General features: G+C 40.2%; 1 protein-coding gene across 1 annotated transcript in view; it reads left to right on the forward strand.

Moving 5' to 3' along the window:
* Nucleotides 1–19,012, forward strand: part of PDE7B (phosphodiesterase 7B) — a 214,377-nt gene that overhangs the window by 165,328 nt on the left and 30,037 nt on the right. The window contains exons 3-6 of the mRNA XM_015411627.1: nt 5,690–5,773; nt 15,362–15,513; nt 16,983–17,046; nt 18,644–18,739. Of these exons, the coding sequence (XP_015267113.1) occupies nt 5,690–5,773; nt 15,362–15,513; nt 16,983–17,046; nt 18,644–18,739 (396 nt within the window). The remainder of the gene's footprint in view (nt 1–5,689; nt 5,774–15,361; nt 15,514–16,982; nt 17,047–18,643; nt 18,740–19,012) is intronic.

Here is a 19,012-nt window from a genome sequence, read left to right on the forward strand (position 1 = left end):
ACAATCTGGAAAAAGCAATTGTTAATTTCATAAAAAGTCTGGTCAGTTTCAACAGTAGGTTTTCCCCCTTTGCCTGCTTTCTTTTCTATTCACTTTAATTCAGTGAACTAATGCTAAAATGCAAAACCTGAACCAGGAGGATGTAAATGGAAGGTGCACAACTGTGATAGGGCAATTACATAGACTCCACCCCCCACATGTCACAAGTGATGTTCCACCCCAATATAGAAAAGTGGAATTTTTTCATTATAGCTGTAGAATAAATACACTGGAGGAAAAAGAATGGTGCATAAGGTGGGCACAGAATCCGAAGTCAAGATTAAAGGCTTACTGCACTGAAACTCTGCAGTAAGATGTGCATGCATAATGGGCCAGTGTTTGGTTTGAAAAGGCCCTGTTACAGTTCAGATCTGAAGCGGAACATACCCCTTCTCCCACATCACAATGACAGAATAGCTGTATTCATACGTATGACCAAATCTCCTATTATAAATGTATCTAACCATAAAGTCAGTCTTCAAGTACAAAAATACATACAAGAAAAGAATGGTCAGTATAAGATAAAAATACTTTGTAATTGAATACAGGATCTCATCTTGGTCATGTATAACCTTACCAACTAAACCCTGCCATGTGATGATAATGCATAGACAATTCAGATTTATACATCACTATATGAAATTTCACTGGGCACATGAATAGTCAATAACAGAGTTTACATACTAAATAAAATGCATTATATAATGAAGCAAAGTAGAAATATCTTATGGATGGTTTAGGTGCATTGTTGCCATGGTAACTAGGTGCATTTTACCTGTTGAGCAATCTATATCAGGACTATGTAACTTTGCACTTAATAAACAATAATTCTGTAACAAGGTAACCCACATTTTGTGCCACCAACCCCTCCCCCTGTGGAATTGCACACATTATAAATTGCATTTATTCTGCTTCTGCTAATCATTTGGGAGGGCCAGGAAACTATGCAGGAAACCGAATACTAAGGGCAAAGTCCTAACAATTAGGAATTACAAGCTTAATTTCCACAACCATAAAGAAGAAACATTAATCCCTTGTGATTTCAGTGGGAGGCCTTGCTTTAAAAATTAAGTGATAGCTTTATATTGCCAAAGGCCACACTTGTGTGGAACAAACAATAGTTCTGATTATTATTGCACATTTAAATATTAAAGTATAGTTAGGACTTTGAATAATCTTTTAACCTATTCAAAAATGTAAACCCAAGTGAATGATTTGAAAACACATAGCATCACATAGGTACTGTGATGATAGCTTGTAGTCATTGGAACATCAACTAAATGACAAGAAGCAAGCCTGTGGCTACAACTAAAGTTTCAAGGATGGGGAAAAGGGAAAGAAAAAAAATGAAATGTGGCTTATTTATACATCACCAGTTAGAACAGAACTAGGGGTATATTCTGCACTGCACTATCAAAGAAACATCTCCCAAAGTAGATGGCCTCCATCACTTGCATACTCCAGTGCAGCTGATTCACATCACTTATAGGTAATGTTTGGAAACACAGGTAAAGGCAAACAATTCACATTTGTGGACTTGTCACAACTGCTTTACAGTATTCTTGCTCAGAAGTTCATATCCTTCAAAAAAACTTGTTATATGAACAAAAATAATCGGAACAAAAACCACAACTACCGTAATTCATCTACAATGATCTGTATGAAGCTTCACACTTACGGTATAGTGGCCAAACAAAGGGGCTACGGCATAAACAAGTGTTTTAACAATAGCATAATGTGTTTTAAAAATAACATAATGTTCAGCAGCTGAATTTATTGCAGAGAAGTCATATTACCCATACCTCAGATTACATGACTGAAAATGTGTAATTTAGAATGCTACATGCGATGTGTTTGAAGGCATATCAGAGCAATTTATTGGCTATTACCTAGGCCATCAGTGGTAAAAATTAATATTTCTTTATTAGACTTAACATGCAGACTGTGTGTCCAGTGCTGCTCTTTAGTCTGGAGATCAGTTGTAATTCTGGGACAACTCTAAGCACCACCTGGAGGTTGGCAACCCTAAAGGAGAGCAACTGAATTAGTAACTAATCCTAGTCATGCCTTTCTAATGGTGTACATATTCTTAGAATTGTACTATACTTGAAGTAACAAGTTGGAGGAGGAGAATAAAGTATTTTATACAGCCATCAAATGGTATTAACATGGGAAAGAAATGTTCATAGGTGGTTTGCCATTGCCTGTCTCTGCATAGCAACCCTGGTTTTCCTTTGGTGGTCTCCCATCCAAATACTGATCCTGGCCAACCCTGCTTAGCTTCTGAGATCTGATAAAATCAGGCTAGCCTGGGCTTTCCAGGTCAGGGCACTGCACACTTACTGTATGTAAAAATAAAAGACCTGGTTTGGTGATAGATATTTTCTGTTCCCTATTCTTAAAATAGAGAAATAGAAACATATCCAAATGTTAAGTATCAAGGAATTCATAAACTGGTGAAGGACCATCCATGGTAACAAATCTCAAAGAGATATTAATAGAGATAGTCTTCTAGAGCCACTTCTAACTACATCAAAAACTTTGTCTGTAATGAACATTTTACATGCTAAGGATAAGGATGGAATCCATCTTGACTCCCAAAAGTAGCTATGAGCATACGGCATTGAACTCAGTAGGGTTATCCCTGGATACAGAAAACAAGGGAATGGATTATTTCTAGGGTAGCCAGGTCTTACCTTGCTCCTGGGAGGGGGCTCCAGGTGTTGCCAACATCAGGGGGTGATGCTCAAGTTTTGGGCAAAACTCTATGGTTTTTTGCCCTCAAAGAAAACAAAGAAGAGATTGGATTTATACCCCACCCTTCACTACCCAAAAGAGTCTCAGAGAGGCTTATAATTTCATTTCATTTCCCCTCCCCACAACAGACACCCTGTGTAGTAGATGGGGCTGAGAGCGCTCTTTTGAGAACTGCTTGTGAGAGAACAGCTCTGAAAGAACTTAAAACTGACCCAAGGTCACACCAGCAGCTGCATGTGGAAGAGTGGGGAATCAAACCCAGTTCTCCCAGATTAGAGTCTGCACACTTAACCACTACACCAAACTGGCTCACCAAACCATGGAGTTTGCCCAAAAACTAGAGTGTCACCCCCCTGACATTGGCAACGTGATGATGTCACTTCCGGGTGATATCATTGTGAGAGGGACATCATGTGGCGATGTCCCTGTTTGGGGGTGGGGCTTCCCTGCCGGCCAGCTGGATTGCAGCGGATTGGAGCCCCAAAGACTGAGAGATCCCCTGGCCAGACCGGGTTCTGGCAACCCTAATTATTTCTAATAGCTTACAGCTCCAAGAACTATATGATCTATCTCTAATTACCATATTTAGGGATATGTAAGAGTCAGGGTTTAGAGGATTGTGTTTTGTTCATATTTCTTTTTATCTTTGTGTTTGAAAATGCAGTTTGTGCTTTGTATTTTTGTTAAAATTCTTTTCATTTTTAATGCAGTCATTCTGATAGCTGTAACTCATGTTTAACCCCTGTTCAGTCCACACGTACTAGGAGCAGAAAGGGGAGGAACAGTGGTTTAACTCTGCTTCACTAGAGTGTTGTCCTCCCTCAGTATTCAGTGCAGAAGAATAGGAAGATACAACATGGAGCTAAGCCTTTAAGCCACAAAGTAGCCTAAGTTGTCTGAGCTCTAAACTTCAGTCTGGAAGCCTAAAAGAAAAGTTGGTTAGCTGGTGGTGTCAAAGATACCCACACAAGGGGGGTGGGACGACGTGGAGAAGCCTATCTTGACATAAGACCCAGGGCAGCTGCGTATTTTCCTCTCACCAGCACCAGACAGAAATAGGTGCTCACGGAGACCTACTCCCAAGGAAAGTGTTCTTACAATGCCACTGCCAACGAGCAGTTCTAAGCAGATTTACTCAGAATTCTACACAAGTCTATTCAATGGGGCTTATTCCCAGGACAGTGTTCTTAGGGTTGTCGTGTCAGTCATGACTAGTATAAATTGATCAGGAGCCTGGACAGAGGACTGATTCCAAACACTGTGGTTCCTTTAAAGAATAATAATTGTACAATATCTATAAAAATGTGTTGGAATCCAAAATGCATGTGAATTTTGCAGGTAAGATTTGTGATGAAGAGGTAGGAATGTGGTCTCCTGCTTGCAGATCTTCAGTAGATTCTGCTTGTATGTATATTGCTTCCAGTGTGTATTCTTCACTGGGTCCTTATCCACAGTGATATGGGTTTTCTGGGGGGGAAATTTCAAATGCCTTGTTAGCTTGTACCTTTTGACTTGTATTTAATAAACAAAAATTTAAAAGTACCCTATGCTAATTTTGTGCCCCAATATGAGTAAATATTTAATTAGGGGAAAGTATGACTTAAGCGTTATGTTCAAATTCAAAACTTTCTATGGAAAATCATTTTATTTGAATACTACTTCTTAATTTTTAAAGACAATGTAACATGTGCTTCCTTTATGTTGTTTAAAATAAAACCTAAAGGCATGGGAAACTGTTGATTAAGTAATTTTAGCGAACCACCAGAATTGTGCATGATATGCCAAGGATGTGCTTGTCCTCTTATCTGTTTCAACAGTATTTATGCTGTCTTCCATGGAGGTCACCGATGCCTCTCAGTTTCACCCTCTGTAGCATGACTTTCATTACTTGTTTGTTGCCTATGAGACTGGTGATTACAATACACTTCACATAATGTGAGAGGAAATGTACAGATGAGAAGTTTGTCTTTGGTTTTGATTGGATTTGCACAGCTAATCAGATCCATGCATAATTTGATCTTTTTAGATTTCTTTTAGATTTAGGATTATGCATTTGTGGTTTTATCCCCCCCCCAACTCCGCTTATAAATCAATAAAACATACCAATACTCTTTGTCACAGTTCCTATGGATTATCACCTGCAAAACAATAATTATAACTCTGAAACTAATACACTTGCATCGCAATGACATCCATTAATCATTATCGAATGTGATTTAAAAATAAATGTTTAGCAATGGAAGATTTTCTGTTGAACATAATACACTGGAAAAATTTCTGCCCCACATTTCTGCTTCTCCATGGAATAAAAACCAGATGTTAGAATGGCCTACAGAGCCATGATAGCAGTGCTCTTTTATGGAACTGATCAATGTATAATGGTCAATGACCATAAAAGAAAAAAGCTTCTTCCAAATGTTGATGTTTTTGTTTACCAGTTATGGATTACAAGAACACTGAATTGAAGAATGACTCCTTGGGAGGGAAATGACAAAAATGTCATGGACTATGGCAATGTATGGACAATTGGCTGTTGCACTACTCTCATTAATTTAACTGAAACATCCAAAGGAACTAGTCCTCAAGACTGTGCTCTAAAGTTTTGGTTTATTGGTAATTATTATCTTGGAGATATATATAAATATACATATATACATATAAATGTGTGTGTCTGTGTATTATTTGTTAGGTATACTCTTATTCACTTACATTTTGCAATCTAATATCTTAACCTTTCACTTAACCTTTTAGATATCATTGAGTGTAGCAGGTTTAACTTTATTTCTAGGCAGATAATTCTGATTATGTTAATCTCATTCCTCAATACAATTTAATATATTTTCCAAAAAAAAGTTAGCGTGTCTAGTATTTATTGGATTATCATGTTTTACAGGAGATGCACGGCTGAGAGATCAGACAGGGGTTCTCTCTGAGCGACGTGGTTCCTATCCATTTATAGATTTCCGTCTTCTCAACAGTAAGTACATCACTGCTTGGGAAGTGGGATAATATGGGGAAATTAAGATGACAATTGAAGTTGTATTTATATACATACATACACAAAGTAAGAACTATTTTCTATACTTCATGTCCACTAATTATGTTCTGTTTTGACTTTGTAGGTGCTTTTTTCACTTGTTTTCACAGTATATATGCTCAAGGAATACCCTGTTTAATGCAATTGCCACTGCAGAAGAAAGGCAAAGTCAGGATGTTGGTGAAATTTAACCATCAACTGTTAGTCTTTGTTGGGTCTACGTGTTAGAGTTGCACAAAGGAACTAGTCCTCAAGACTGTGCTCAAAAAGTTTTGGTTTATTTGTAATTATTATCTTGGAGATATATATATATATAAATATACATATATACACATATAAATGTGTGTGTCTTTGTAGTATTTATTAGGTATACTCTTATTCACTTACATTTTGCAATCTATCATATCTTAACCTTTCACTTAACCTTTTAGATATCATTGAGTGTAGCAGGTTTAACTTTATTTCTAGGCAGATAATTCTGATTATGTTAATCTCACTCCTCAATACAATTTAATATACTTTCCAAAAAAAAAAGTTAGTATGTCTAGTATTTATTGGATTATCATGTTTTACAGGAGATGCACGGCTGAGAGATCAGACAGGGGTTCTCTCTGAGCGACGTGGTTCCTATCCATTTATAGATTTCCGTCTTCTCAACAGTAAGTACATCACTGCTTGGGAAGTGGGATAATATGGGGAAATTAAGATGACAATTGAAGTTGTATTTATATACATACATACACAAAGTAAGAACTATTTTCTATACTTCATGTCCACTAATTATGTTCTGTTTTGACTTTGTAGGTGCTTTTTTCACTTGTTTTCACAGTATATATGCTCAAGGAATACCCTGTTTAATGCAATTGCCACTGCAGAAGAAAGGCAAAGTCAGGATGTTGGTGAAATTTAACCATCAACTGTTAGTCTTTGTTGGGTCTACGTGTTAGAGTTGCGGTGGGGGTGGGGGGGGACTTACTAGGAGCAGGGGGGAGGCCAAGGCTATGTTGCTGGTAATGCAACAACGCCAGTTCTGGCATGTACCAGAAGTGATGTCATCACACTAGGATGTCAAAAAACACAAACTGGGAAAGTTGCTATCATATGAAAAAATGTATTAGAATAGTAAACACATCAAGTGTGCAAATGGAAATACATTTATAAGACATACAATATTACAGACCAACAGTTCTCAGTGTCAACAGTTTTCCAACAATTTACAGTCCAACAATATCAACTAATTACGAAGAGTCCGGCTTCAACTTTGTTTCGATGGAAAACTTCATCAGAAGTGTTTACCAGCAGCCATTATGTATTTGAATCCTATTTTGCAGATGAACAAAACATTCTCTATGTTGCTATGCAGTATACTATCTGGGACTAGCCCTTCAATAGGCTTAAAAACTGTAGTAGCTGTAAGAACTCCACATAGAGATTTGCCCACGTATAAAAAGTTTTTAACTTTTCCATCGAAACGAAGTTGAAGCCGAACTTTTCATAATTTGTTGATACTGTTGGACTGTAAATTGTTGGAAAACTGTTGACACTGAGAACTGTTGCCTTGTAATATTGTATGTCTTATAAATGTATTTCCATTTGCACACTTGATGTGTTTACTATTCTACTGCATATTTTTTGCATATGATTTCCATATCCTGGGAGGTTTCTTCTGTGTTGTAATCACACTGGGATGTCCCAGCAATACTATTTGGGCAAAAGCTCTATAGTAAAAATGGCTTCTAACATAGAGTTTATGCCCAAATACCAGAGTGTCACCCGGATGTCGCCAACATGATGACATCACTTCCAGTACACACCGGAAGTAATGTCACCATGTTGCCAGCAACGTAACCTGGGCCACCTTCCTGCTCCTGGTAAGTCCCCCTTCTGGCCAGCTGATCAGGGATGGGACCTGTGGGTGATCCCCCACCTCCAGCGGGTGCTGGCAACCCTCACACATATTCATTTATGTTCTGCAGTTCATCATACTTTAACCTTTCATTTATGATCCCCTTTTTAAAAACCTCTTCCCATCATTAATCTGCCTACAGCCATATATCAGTGCCTATTATTGTGATTCCCACTACTGACATGAAGCATGTGTATAGGAAAATACAATATACAGTTGTGTAAGACCTCATGCATACAACATTCCCCTTCAGCATATCTTCTCATAAAAGTAGGAACATGAGTTTCAGTGTCTGCAACGGAATTCTTAGGCAGTCCATGGATCTAGCTATTTGGCGGTGGTTTGTACAAATCATGCCTTCTGTAACTGAACATTCATGGGGGCCATTCTGTGATGGCCAAGAGAAAAAGAGTAGAATCTTTGCAGCTTCCTGATATTTGATATCTGAAAAAAAACTAAGGTGGTTAAATAAGGTAGACGAAATGTGCTCTTAAAACCCTAGTGCCAGATTCCAAAAAGTTTTAGAATAAGAAATTCTGATTAGTTCTGGAACATTTATGGAGTCATTTTCCTTCCATAAATTTGTGGGATCCTGGAGCATGATTCACCCACATAATGTTCCACGTGTTTTACAATTCTTTATTCTGTTAGGGAGAGCTGTGGTTTGTATAAACTAAACAGAATCCCATCTGTGGAGATACAAGGCACTCTGTACACTGTCTAGTGTAAATTTCAAGTGCTCCAGTATCGAACGTTTACTTCATTCACTTTTTCTTTTATTGGCGCTTAGCCTAGCTTGGCTTCATCAAAGGATTCTTACTGGTAAGGCAACAATAATTTAATTCTCTGATTGACTTAAGTTGTTTAGTGAGTCACTGAACCAGATCCTTTCAGTGACTCAATCTTGGTGATTAAAATTATCTTTCATTACCCAATGATGTAGTCTGTCAATGACTGATACAGCACATTTTTTGATTGCCTTCATTAGGATCAAGAGGGAATTCCATACGGTGCAATTGCACTGGATTGGTGAATCACAGCACAGCACAGTGTGAACAGAACTGGATGTGCTTCCACCTGGTGTACGATTCAAACTGAGAAGATGTTTTTAAGCATCAAAGTTTTAACCCAACCAGGAGCTTAGATTTAGGAACAATCTTAATTTACTCCACTGTCAGTACATATCAGAAACACCAAGAAAGCCCCACATCCTATATTAATTATTTTCACACCACAAAATTCTCCTGCAAGCCATTTTTGTGCAAATCCAGGACTGGAATGACGATTTTACCAGCAATTGGTACTGCTCAGTCTTTTATATCGCAGGCCTAAGGACGGGTTGTAGGTATGGTTCTGCCGCTGCATGTCCCTTTCTGCACTGTGCATAAGTATTGAAGCCACCTGCCGAGGGAGGAATAGTTGAGGCAATACAGAAAACAGGTACATGTGGGGGCATGGCGAATCATTTGCAGCACTCACAGCTTGAGGGAAGAATTATACATTATTCTTTTCCTTAGCTCCCTCTTTGTGCAAACCACCCTGTTGTGGGGTTGCCCACTTGTTTTTCTGTGTGTTCCTAATGTGAGGCCAGAGAGACGTAGCTGTGTGCCCTGTCATCTAAGATATAGATATCCTGGCTGGGTTTGATGTAGTGCTTAGGAAAGCTGTGATTGGCTGCAGGCTTAGTTGGTATCCATAGCTGCACTGTGGCTTGGAGGTGTGACAGGATGTTACTGGCAAGCTCTGTATTTTCAGTCTCTTATTTTATTCTTCTATGGGAATTTTCACAGTTACCCCAGTGCAAGGGGCAGGGAGCAAGCTGGGAAGGCTTTGGATATACCTGTCTGAGGTCCCTTCCTCCTCGAACCCCAGCCTCCCTGGGCTCCACCCCTCAAATCTCCAGGAATTTTCCAACCTGGATTTGGCAACCCTATCTCCTTCCCACCCAACAGCCAAACTAACTTTATCTGCCCCTCTGTCTTCAGCTTTGTGTCGCCTCTCTCCCTGCATCATCTATCTAAGAAAACCTTGGTATTTCTCCACTTTGGGGACCGAAGCAGCTTACATTATTCTCTTCTCCTTTTTATCCACACAACAACCTTGTGAAGTAGGTCAGTCTGAAAGTATGTGACTGGTTGAAAATCACCCAGTCAGCTTCAACAGAAAAGATGGCGATTTGAACCTGGGTCTCACAGACCCTGCTCTGCAGCTCTAACTGCTACTGTCTTTCATAAGGTGGCTGTTGTTGAACAGTAGCAAATAGCCAGGCCTAGTTCAGTCATGCAAGTCGGGTGGTATCAAGTCACCCAGAGGTTGCTTCCGGGCCTAGGGTTGCCAGCCTCCAGGTGGGACCTGGAAATATCCCAGAATTACAACTGAACTCCAGACAACAGAGATCTGTCATACTGGAGACAATGACTGCTTTGGAGGGTGGATTCTGTGGCATTGTAATCAGCTCAGGCCACTCCCCTCCCCCAAACCTGACCTCCTCAGATTTTACCCTCAAATCTCCATTAGGGTTGCCAACCCCCCCCCTGTTTGCCAGGGGTCCCCCATTTTGGGAGGGGGGTTCAACCCGCCGCCGGCCAAATGGCCGGCGGGGCAAGCCCCCCCCCCAACACGTACAGGCACTCCCCTCTCTCCCTAAGGAAACTGCTGTTTCTGGAGATCCAGCGCGCGGGTGGTGGGGAAGCGGACGTCCCTAATGTGACGTCATCACGTCGGGGATGCCCCGCCCCCTCCAGGAGCACCCCCAAAGTCCTCCACTGAGGGTGGAAGATGGCAACCCTAATCTCCATGGATTTTCCAACCTGAAGCTAGGAACCCCAGCCAGGCCTGGCCCCAATGAGTTCTCCCTCAAAGGTCAAAATATGCCTGGAGATCGCCCTGTCCCCTCCATTTTTAATCACAGAAACTGAAGCCTGTAATACTGTGGTAGCCTGCCACTGAGAGAATTTGTTGCTTAAAGCAACAGGTGCTCCTTTTATCATTTTTTGATATTTTAAGCTGCCCAGGGTAATTTTTTTAGATTTCACATTTTTCTGCAAACTTAAGGCACTTTTCAGGTTTGTAGAAAGATCTGTTTTGCCTGTTCACAGCTCCAGTCACTGGATTTAAGTATCCAAAGAAATCCTGACTTCGCTATTAAAATATGTTCACAGATGTGGCATTAACACTTTGTACTTCTGGCACATTTGTCAAAAAGCTTGGTTATTTCTGTTAGTGAGTTATTTATTTATATTAAAAATAGCAGCATAAAATTAGCAGCAACGTTGCAATAAAATGAATGGGGGAAAGCCACAGTACAAAATCATTAAAAATCCCCAAAACAGAAGGAGTACTAGAAGCCTCCCCCCCCCCCGACCATAATGGTCAGAGAATTTCATATGGCAGTAAGTGGTACCAAAATATCAGACAGGCTATCAGTAAATGTCAGGGCAAACAGAACATATAGTTGATGCAATGGTAATAGATAATATGTAACAAACCCTGTACTCCAGGGTTACCATATTTTGAAAAGCAAAAAAGAGGACATATTTCCTGACTGACCACTTCAAACAAGTGATCACCATGACAAACCTTATTTTAAATACCCCTACTATTTAAGCTGTGATAACTGCTACTATCTAGGAATATTCCTAACCTTCCAACCCAAAAAGAGGACAGTTTCATCAGTTTTCGTTTAAAAGCCCAAAAGAGGATGGACTCCAAAAAAAGAGGACACATCCTCTTAAAAAGAGGACATTGGGCAACCCTACTGTACTCAGTGGATAAGTATGGAGAGGAAATTCAGAGTTGCCACCAAATAGTCTGCACCAAACGGTAATCCTCCTGGCCACTTATTAGTCCTAAAAGGGCTGCTCTGAATGCCAAGCTGTTTCACAATAAAACAGCAGTCATCCAGGATTTAATCTTGGATTAAAGACCAATTTTTTTGTGCATCATAGAGATTTAGTTGGGTGAAGATGGATGAGTAGGTCTCTCCAGGTTGTACACTGAGGAATCTACTTGTGGCATCTGAAGAAAAAACAGTCACTGGTGCACACTAAAGCTTATGCAGGAATAAAATTGTTTTATTTAAACCGTCACAAGACACCTACTTATTTTTGCTATAACAAACTATGAGGCTTCATTTTGTTTTTGGTAGTGGTGGGGATCTACCTCTCCCCACAAAATAACAAAACTAATGTTTATAATAGAATATTTATATTCTATAAAGCAGTGTCTCAACAGTGGTTTTGCAACCACAGTAAGGGATAATTTTTATAATCTAATTAAATGTTTTACGTCACTTGGACACTACTTTACACAAGTATCTCGCCAGTCACTCAAACCCTGAGTTTTACTAAATATATAAATTCCCTTTAAAACAAGATTTTTGCGTATGATGAGTTGCTAAGTTTGCTACCTGACCTTCTGTTCCAAGGAAGAGGGTGTATTGATGATAACACTGAGGAGACATTCCAAATGACACAAGGAGGAGAAAAAACAAAGTGAAAGGACCATTAAGATGATAAATTAAAAGTTGGGTTTTCTGTTATTACAGGTTACGTTCATTTTCCTTTAAGGGGAACAAGGGCTATTTCCTTTCACTAACTCTGTAATGGCCATATTTTAAAACAATTATCCTATTGTAATGCTCCAGATCAGGAGTAAGTTTCTAACTGAAGACATTCAATCTTAAATTACATTGTGTACTGTGGCATTCTGAATGTGCAGGTTTACTGGAGAGACAGCATAAAAATTATCCAAGTAAGTAATAAATAAAATGTCACTCCGTGTTAGAACTGATTTTACAGCTATGACTTAGTGGTCTTCTAGAACTAGTGGATTAAAGGAACAATCTGCAAGGTCCCATGTTCTTCCATACAGTTTACTCCCGGGAAAGTGTCCTTATCACTGCAGTCTACACCAATGAAGGGTTGCTAGCAAAGTGCTGGCAGTCAGTGGGAGGTTTAGGAGGTGGGAAGAAGCAAATGGGTGTTGTAGTGATGCCATGATCTCACTTGTGGCACAAACCTGGAAGTGACTCTAGGATTCTCCCAAAATTCTATAGTCCTGCCATAGAGTTTCAGTGGAATCCTAGACTATTGCACTGATGAAATGATGTCACTCTGGGTTTGTACCAGAAGTGATGCCATCACACCTATTTCCCCACACATTTTCCCCCTCACCATTCTACTGAACCATTCTACTGAATGGTGACAGGCAACTAGAATTGCAGGACAAGCAAGATATCTGGCCGCCTTAGAATTAGGGCTGCCAATTCCCCCCGAGGGGCAGATTCCCCCCCGCTTTGGAGGCCCGATTTCCACCCCCGCGGAATCGGGCCCTGGGGAAACCCCACCCCCGCATGCACATCACAGGCAAGTGACGTCATGATGCCGGGCACGCTGGGGGCGGGGCCACAGCCATTTGAGGGGTCACTTGCCTGTGACGTGCATGCGGCGCGCGCGTGCTCCGAGAGCCACCCCAGAGTCCCCCGCCGGCGAGGTAAGTCGATTTGGCAACCCTACTTAGAATTCAGGTATAGATTAATGTTGTACATGAGGAACATAAAGCTATTTTAGATCTGCCCCAAGTTCAATGCTTTTGGGAAGCAGTGTTTCCCCCTCCTGCTTTCCTGCAGCAACATGGTGCATTCATGCACCTCTGATGGTTTCCCTGGCTGTTCTCTGATCTTTTGCAAACTTCCTTTGCTCTGAAGTTTTGGGAATAATTGCAGCAAAGACTGGATAGCTGCTGTGTTGGTGGAAAAGAATGGATTTTTTTGGCCCATATGACAGCCATTTCCTCCCCCTACCGCTAGAATGCTTTTTATATAGTTTTTTTTAAAAAATGGGCAGTTAGAATATCAGTATATAAATATACTGTTGTAACAATAAGTGTAGCAGGGACAGCACTAAATGCTTACTTTTCAAAAATGAAAGTCTCTGGCATCTTTCCCTGCAGAGATATAAGGGGAAATGCATATCGTCTCAAGGGGTAGGGCTAGAGACTTACTCTTTTTAATGAAAAAAAATTGCAAAAGCCCTGGTGTCCCAGGGGAGGAGGGGAATGGCCACTTCCAGTGGACTGTGGCAGGGAAGGTGTGGGGAAATGTGCCAGGTGAAAATTCCATTGCTGCTGTACTTTATCTGTAACCACACCAGGAACAAGGAAGTCACAAAATCTCGTCCTTGTGTGGAAAGCACCTTAAATTTGGGGCTTCCATAATAATAGAAACATAAATATCTATTTCAAGACATGAGTATCTAGTGAAACATAAACGTTTTGCTACGACAATATCCAAATTTTAAAAATCAATACATTTTATATACATGTGAGCACATATATGTTTAACACTGTTTTGGGTAACGCCTGACGGTGTTGTCCAAAATGGATTGTTGAGGGCTGACCCAATATAGTGAGTAATCAACCCATATATTGTGTGTGCTCTATGGTTCCCCATATAAGTTTCAATGTCTTTCCTAAGGTCCACCATTTTTCTTCCAAAAGAGATGAGGGCAGTTGTGTTTGAGCAGTTTGAATGGAAATTAAATACATTAAATAGTAAGAATGGAATGAAAACTGCAGTGTTTCACAGTGCCATACACTCCACATGCACAATTCTGTAAAATATTAATGGTGGTTGCAGGACCAGACTGTTCTTGTGTTATGGTTGCCAAACTCCAGGTGATGGCTGGAGATCTCCTGGGATTACAACTTATCTCCAGGCAACAGAAATCAGTTCACCTGGAGAAAATGGCTGCTTTGGAAGCCGGACTGTATGGCATCATACCCAAATGAAGTCCTTCCCTTCCCCAAACCCCACCCTGCTAGGACTGGCAAGTGGAGGTGGGAGGCGGGTAAACCCCCGCTTTGGAGGCCCGATTTCTGCCACCGTGAAATCAGGCCCCGGGGGGAACTCCGCCCCCCGAAGCGCAGCGTGGTTGCGTCACCAGAGGTGATGCAACCACATCGCTCACGTTGGGGGCGTGGCCCCGATCGTCGGAGGGAAAACCCCTCCGACAATCGGGGCCACGCCCCCAACATGAGCGATGTAGCGTGTCACTTCCTGTGACGTGCTGGCGGCGCGCGCACGTCGCCGGAGAGCTCCCGGAGCCCAGCGGGGCTCCCCCACCACCAAGGTAAATAGACTTGGCAACCCTACACCCTGTTCAGGCTATACCCCCAAAATCTCCAGGTATTTCCCAACCTGGAGTTGGCAACCTTATCTTGGGTTCTCAACCATACTGATATCTCAAGATGGGTAGTCATGTTAGTCTATCTGTAGCAGTACTGTACTCTTGCTGTCATACTGATTTCTGGATTTTAGTTTTCACTGAAATATCATGAGGATAAACATAAATAATTATCTTTGTTCCTTAATTCAGTTTTCCTATAAAAAACATGAAAACACCCATGCTTAGATGTTCTGTGTATTCCAGAGTTTATCATTCATTTTATCATTTTCCTTGTGACAACTAGATGTGGTGTTAAAAATGCATTTGTTTTCTTTTGGGTTGGAGAAAAGAACCACAATGCCTGCACTTTAAAAATGCATCAACTACGAGTTGACCTTCACTGAGTTCTAGCTTGTTGGTTTAGTGAAGTTCTTTGTACCAATTGTTTTTCCACAGATACCATTTACTCAGGGGAAATTAGCACAAAGAAAAAGGTAAAGAGACTGTTAAGCTTTCAGAGATATTTCCATGCATCCAGGCTCTTGCGTGGGATCGTACCACAAACTTCATTGTATTTGCTGGATGAAGACTATCTTGGTCAAGCAAGGGTAAGAAGTGTACAGATTTAGAGATTTTTAAAAAAATTTATCCTTCTAAACCAAAGTGGGGATTAAACTAAGAACACCATCTCTGGGTTGAACTCATTCAGATTTAATGCTGAGGACTTTCATGTTAAGAGATCCAGTGTAGAATCCCTGGTTATTTTCCTAGTCATGCACATGTAGTAGAGATATGAGGGTATGGAAACCTTTCCTAAACCGCCCCCCCCCCCAATTAAAATAGACAATTGGACATTTGGGGTGTGTAGGGAAAATAAGGTTCAGATTAGAGAAATAGATCTCAGTTGTTTTCAGATATATCTTTATCTACTGGGACAGTGTGGGATATAAATAAAATAAATAGATGAATTCAGCCTGGTGAATAATTACTAAGTTACTATGATATTTGCTACCAAAGAGTTTAATGTTTAACTGCATATCCACATCAATTGCTACTACATAGCTACATTACGTGAAGTTTTGTTTTCTTCCTCCAAGCATATATTTCTGCATGATAATGCTGAGGTCTGCAAATAGCTGATACGGAAGACCTTGGGCTTGCTTGACTCCTCCATGCTCCCATTGAATAATGTGCAGGATTGAAGGGTTCCTTGTGTAGAACTAACTGCAATTGCCATGACATCCAAAACAGGACCTTTGCAAATTGTAGTCTGTATCTTGCCTACTGATCAGGATTTTAAAGCCAAGGTCTTTGAGACTTGTGCTTTGACATTTAGATACAGTCAGTGTCTCTAGATCCAGACAAAAAAAGCATTTCTTTGAGTACAATACTTTCTATTTTCTATTTCTATTTTATTTCTTTATCCCCCAACAATATAACTATGATATATTTCGTTATGTTTAATTCCCCCCAAATTGGGTGCAATACTTTCTATTTTCTACTTTTGTTATATTTCTTTATCCCCCAACAATATAACTATGATATCTTTCATTATGTTTAATTCTCCCACACACCCAAATGTGGGTGGGGAGGCCTGGCAAACTCTTGAGGTTTTTGGTGACTTCAGGATTTCCAGAACTGTTATATCCATGTTAAATGTCTTTATAATTTACCATTTCATTCCTCCCAAAGCATGAGACTCACATACTCCCTGTGCAAAACAGCAAAATTCCTTCAAACCTTTTAGTTTAAAGAAGTTGAATGGCATTTTGTCCTTTATGGTCTTCACAGAGGCTTAAATTGACTAAGGCTCAGCTCTGGAGCATGTGAATGAATAATCATGCTTTTGAGAAGGTGCAGAGTGCATTTCCTTCACCACTCAGCCCACCTCCACATGCCTGAGGGTGGTGGTGGGATTTCCCCAAATCATAAATATAGCTTCTGGCAGTCTTGATCTCTGTTTTTTATTTTAAAAAGAAAAGAAATTTAGTATTAGTTTTAATGGTAAATTACTTGGGCTTAGTTTGCACAAGTCATCATTCTGCATTTTATATTTATATTATATTTCTATTTCCAGCACATGCTATCCAAAGTGGGAATGTGGGATTTTGACATTTTCTTGTTTGACCGCTTGACAAATGGTAAGTTGTAAAAAAGAAAGAAAGAACCCAATTCTGAAATCCATTTCAGGTAGCTATACTTAGGCTGCAGTCACACACACTTATTAAATTTTTTATTCCTAAGAGTTTTTCTTTCTGTATGTCAGTATGAACGAAAGGGTGCAGAAATGTGCATCAGTTCAACTACATCATCATGATATTTCATGGAATTGCCTTGTACAGTACCTGATGGTGTGTGCAAATTGCTGAGAGATCTCAACCGTCTTTGTTAAAAACAATATAAAACAAGTTCTTCATGACTCCCCGCCCCCCCGGGAACAGCATTTCAGGGGTGTTTGGAGCTACCACAGGAGGGTGGATATCACCAGAATCACTGCCCTCTTTCCATACATGGAAATTCTAGGCTGGATCCAGTCCTATGTTTGTCAGTAGTCTTTTCTCTTCATTCTCCTAACTCCTGCTAAAAACAATAGTCTCAGCCCACCTATTTATTGCCATAAACCCAGATGTAGCATTAGGAATAAATAAATAACCTAAATTATATACTTTCCTTTTCCAAAGGTGTTTTCTTATTATGGAAAGAAATATTTTCTACTTTTAGCTCCTGAGACTGAGCAGGAGAAATACCTAAACAAACATCAATTCCTGTTTCCATAATTTGCTGTTTGAGTGTATCAGGAATTCTTACATTCCTGAATCTGAATTTGTCAGCACTCAGAGATTTGACACTGATGGCTTTTATAAATGAGTGAAGGTAATATGATGGTGGGAAGAAAGGACCGTAAAATATTTGAGTGCCAGTTGGACCTGGACCCCATATGCAGCAGAAAAGAGCTCTTTCACTGTACAATGGAGCATTTAAAAAAAAATCAATGTCAGTTTCTGTGCGTTCATAAGACATGTGCTTCATTCATATGTTTGCTTGTTAATTTAAAAATTAATTAAAATTGCTAACAATTGGTTTCTCAGTAATTTGTTTGGCATCAGGCACAAATTAGCTTTGGATAAGTGCTGAGGATAAAAATAACCGAGATGAAAATACAATTGAAGTTTGCATTATGATATAATTCAGTGGTTTTCCATCTATGTTGTTAGAAGCCCTGTTTTTTCCCCCTGAGCTGTGTGTTTGGGGGGGGGGTCCCTTCAGAGATGTAATAGTGGACAAGTTGTTCAAAAGACAACAGCTTATTGGCTGTTACCCATCTTCCCATGCATGGTGCAGCTGTGGAGGGACAAAGTCATTGATCAGCATAGAACCAGGAGTGTGCTCCTTTATGAAATCGGATAATGCCCTAAAACATACCCTTAGAATGTTTTGTGATTCATGGATTCCATGACTAAAGTATTCCCTTTGAAGTGGAAATACTGTTCTGGGTAGGATAGGAAGTGCTTCACAGCTGCCACACTAGATCAGCCGTCTGCACAGTCATCTGCCCGGTTATGGATCTATATTGAATTGACCAGTCGCGATATGGGCAGGTGATCAGTGGACTAGGCTTAGAGCAGATAAAACAGGAGCAGAGCTGGCAAGATTGCAAAGTCAGTTATTGGCATCATTACTATGAAGCTTTCTAAGTGAAGTTTTATCAGATTAACAGGACACTCTCTGTTCTCCCAGGAAACAGCCTAGTAACCCTGCTGTGCCACCTCTTCAACGTACATGGGCTTATCCATCATTTCCAGTTAGACATGGTTACATTACACAGATTCTTAGGTAAGTTCATTCTTTAAGTCTCTGCTATGGAATATCTGTAAATACCAGCATTTCCCACTATGGCAAGTGGGAAAACTGACAGAGGAATTTACACAGTATAGCATGACCTCCAAGCAGACAGCAGTTGCGTGATCATCAGAGTAAATGTGGGCATGCGCCTAGAGCCATGGAGCAAGGATCTCTTCTCCCCAGCATTATCTTTTCAAGCGATGAACACTGAATGACTGGCTCCACAGAATATTTCAGTAACTGGTCCTACCACCTATCCTAACT

Source organism: Gekko japonicus, unplaced genomic scaffold, assembly GCF_001447785.1.
Source record: "Gekko japonicus isolate JY-2015 unplaced genomic scaffold, Gekko_japonicus_V1.1 scaffold184, whole genome shotgun sequence".
Classification (NCBI taxonomy): Eukaryota; Metazoa; Chordata; class Lepidosauria; order Squamata; family Gekkonidae; genus Gekko; species Gekko japonicus.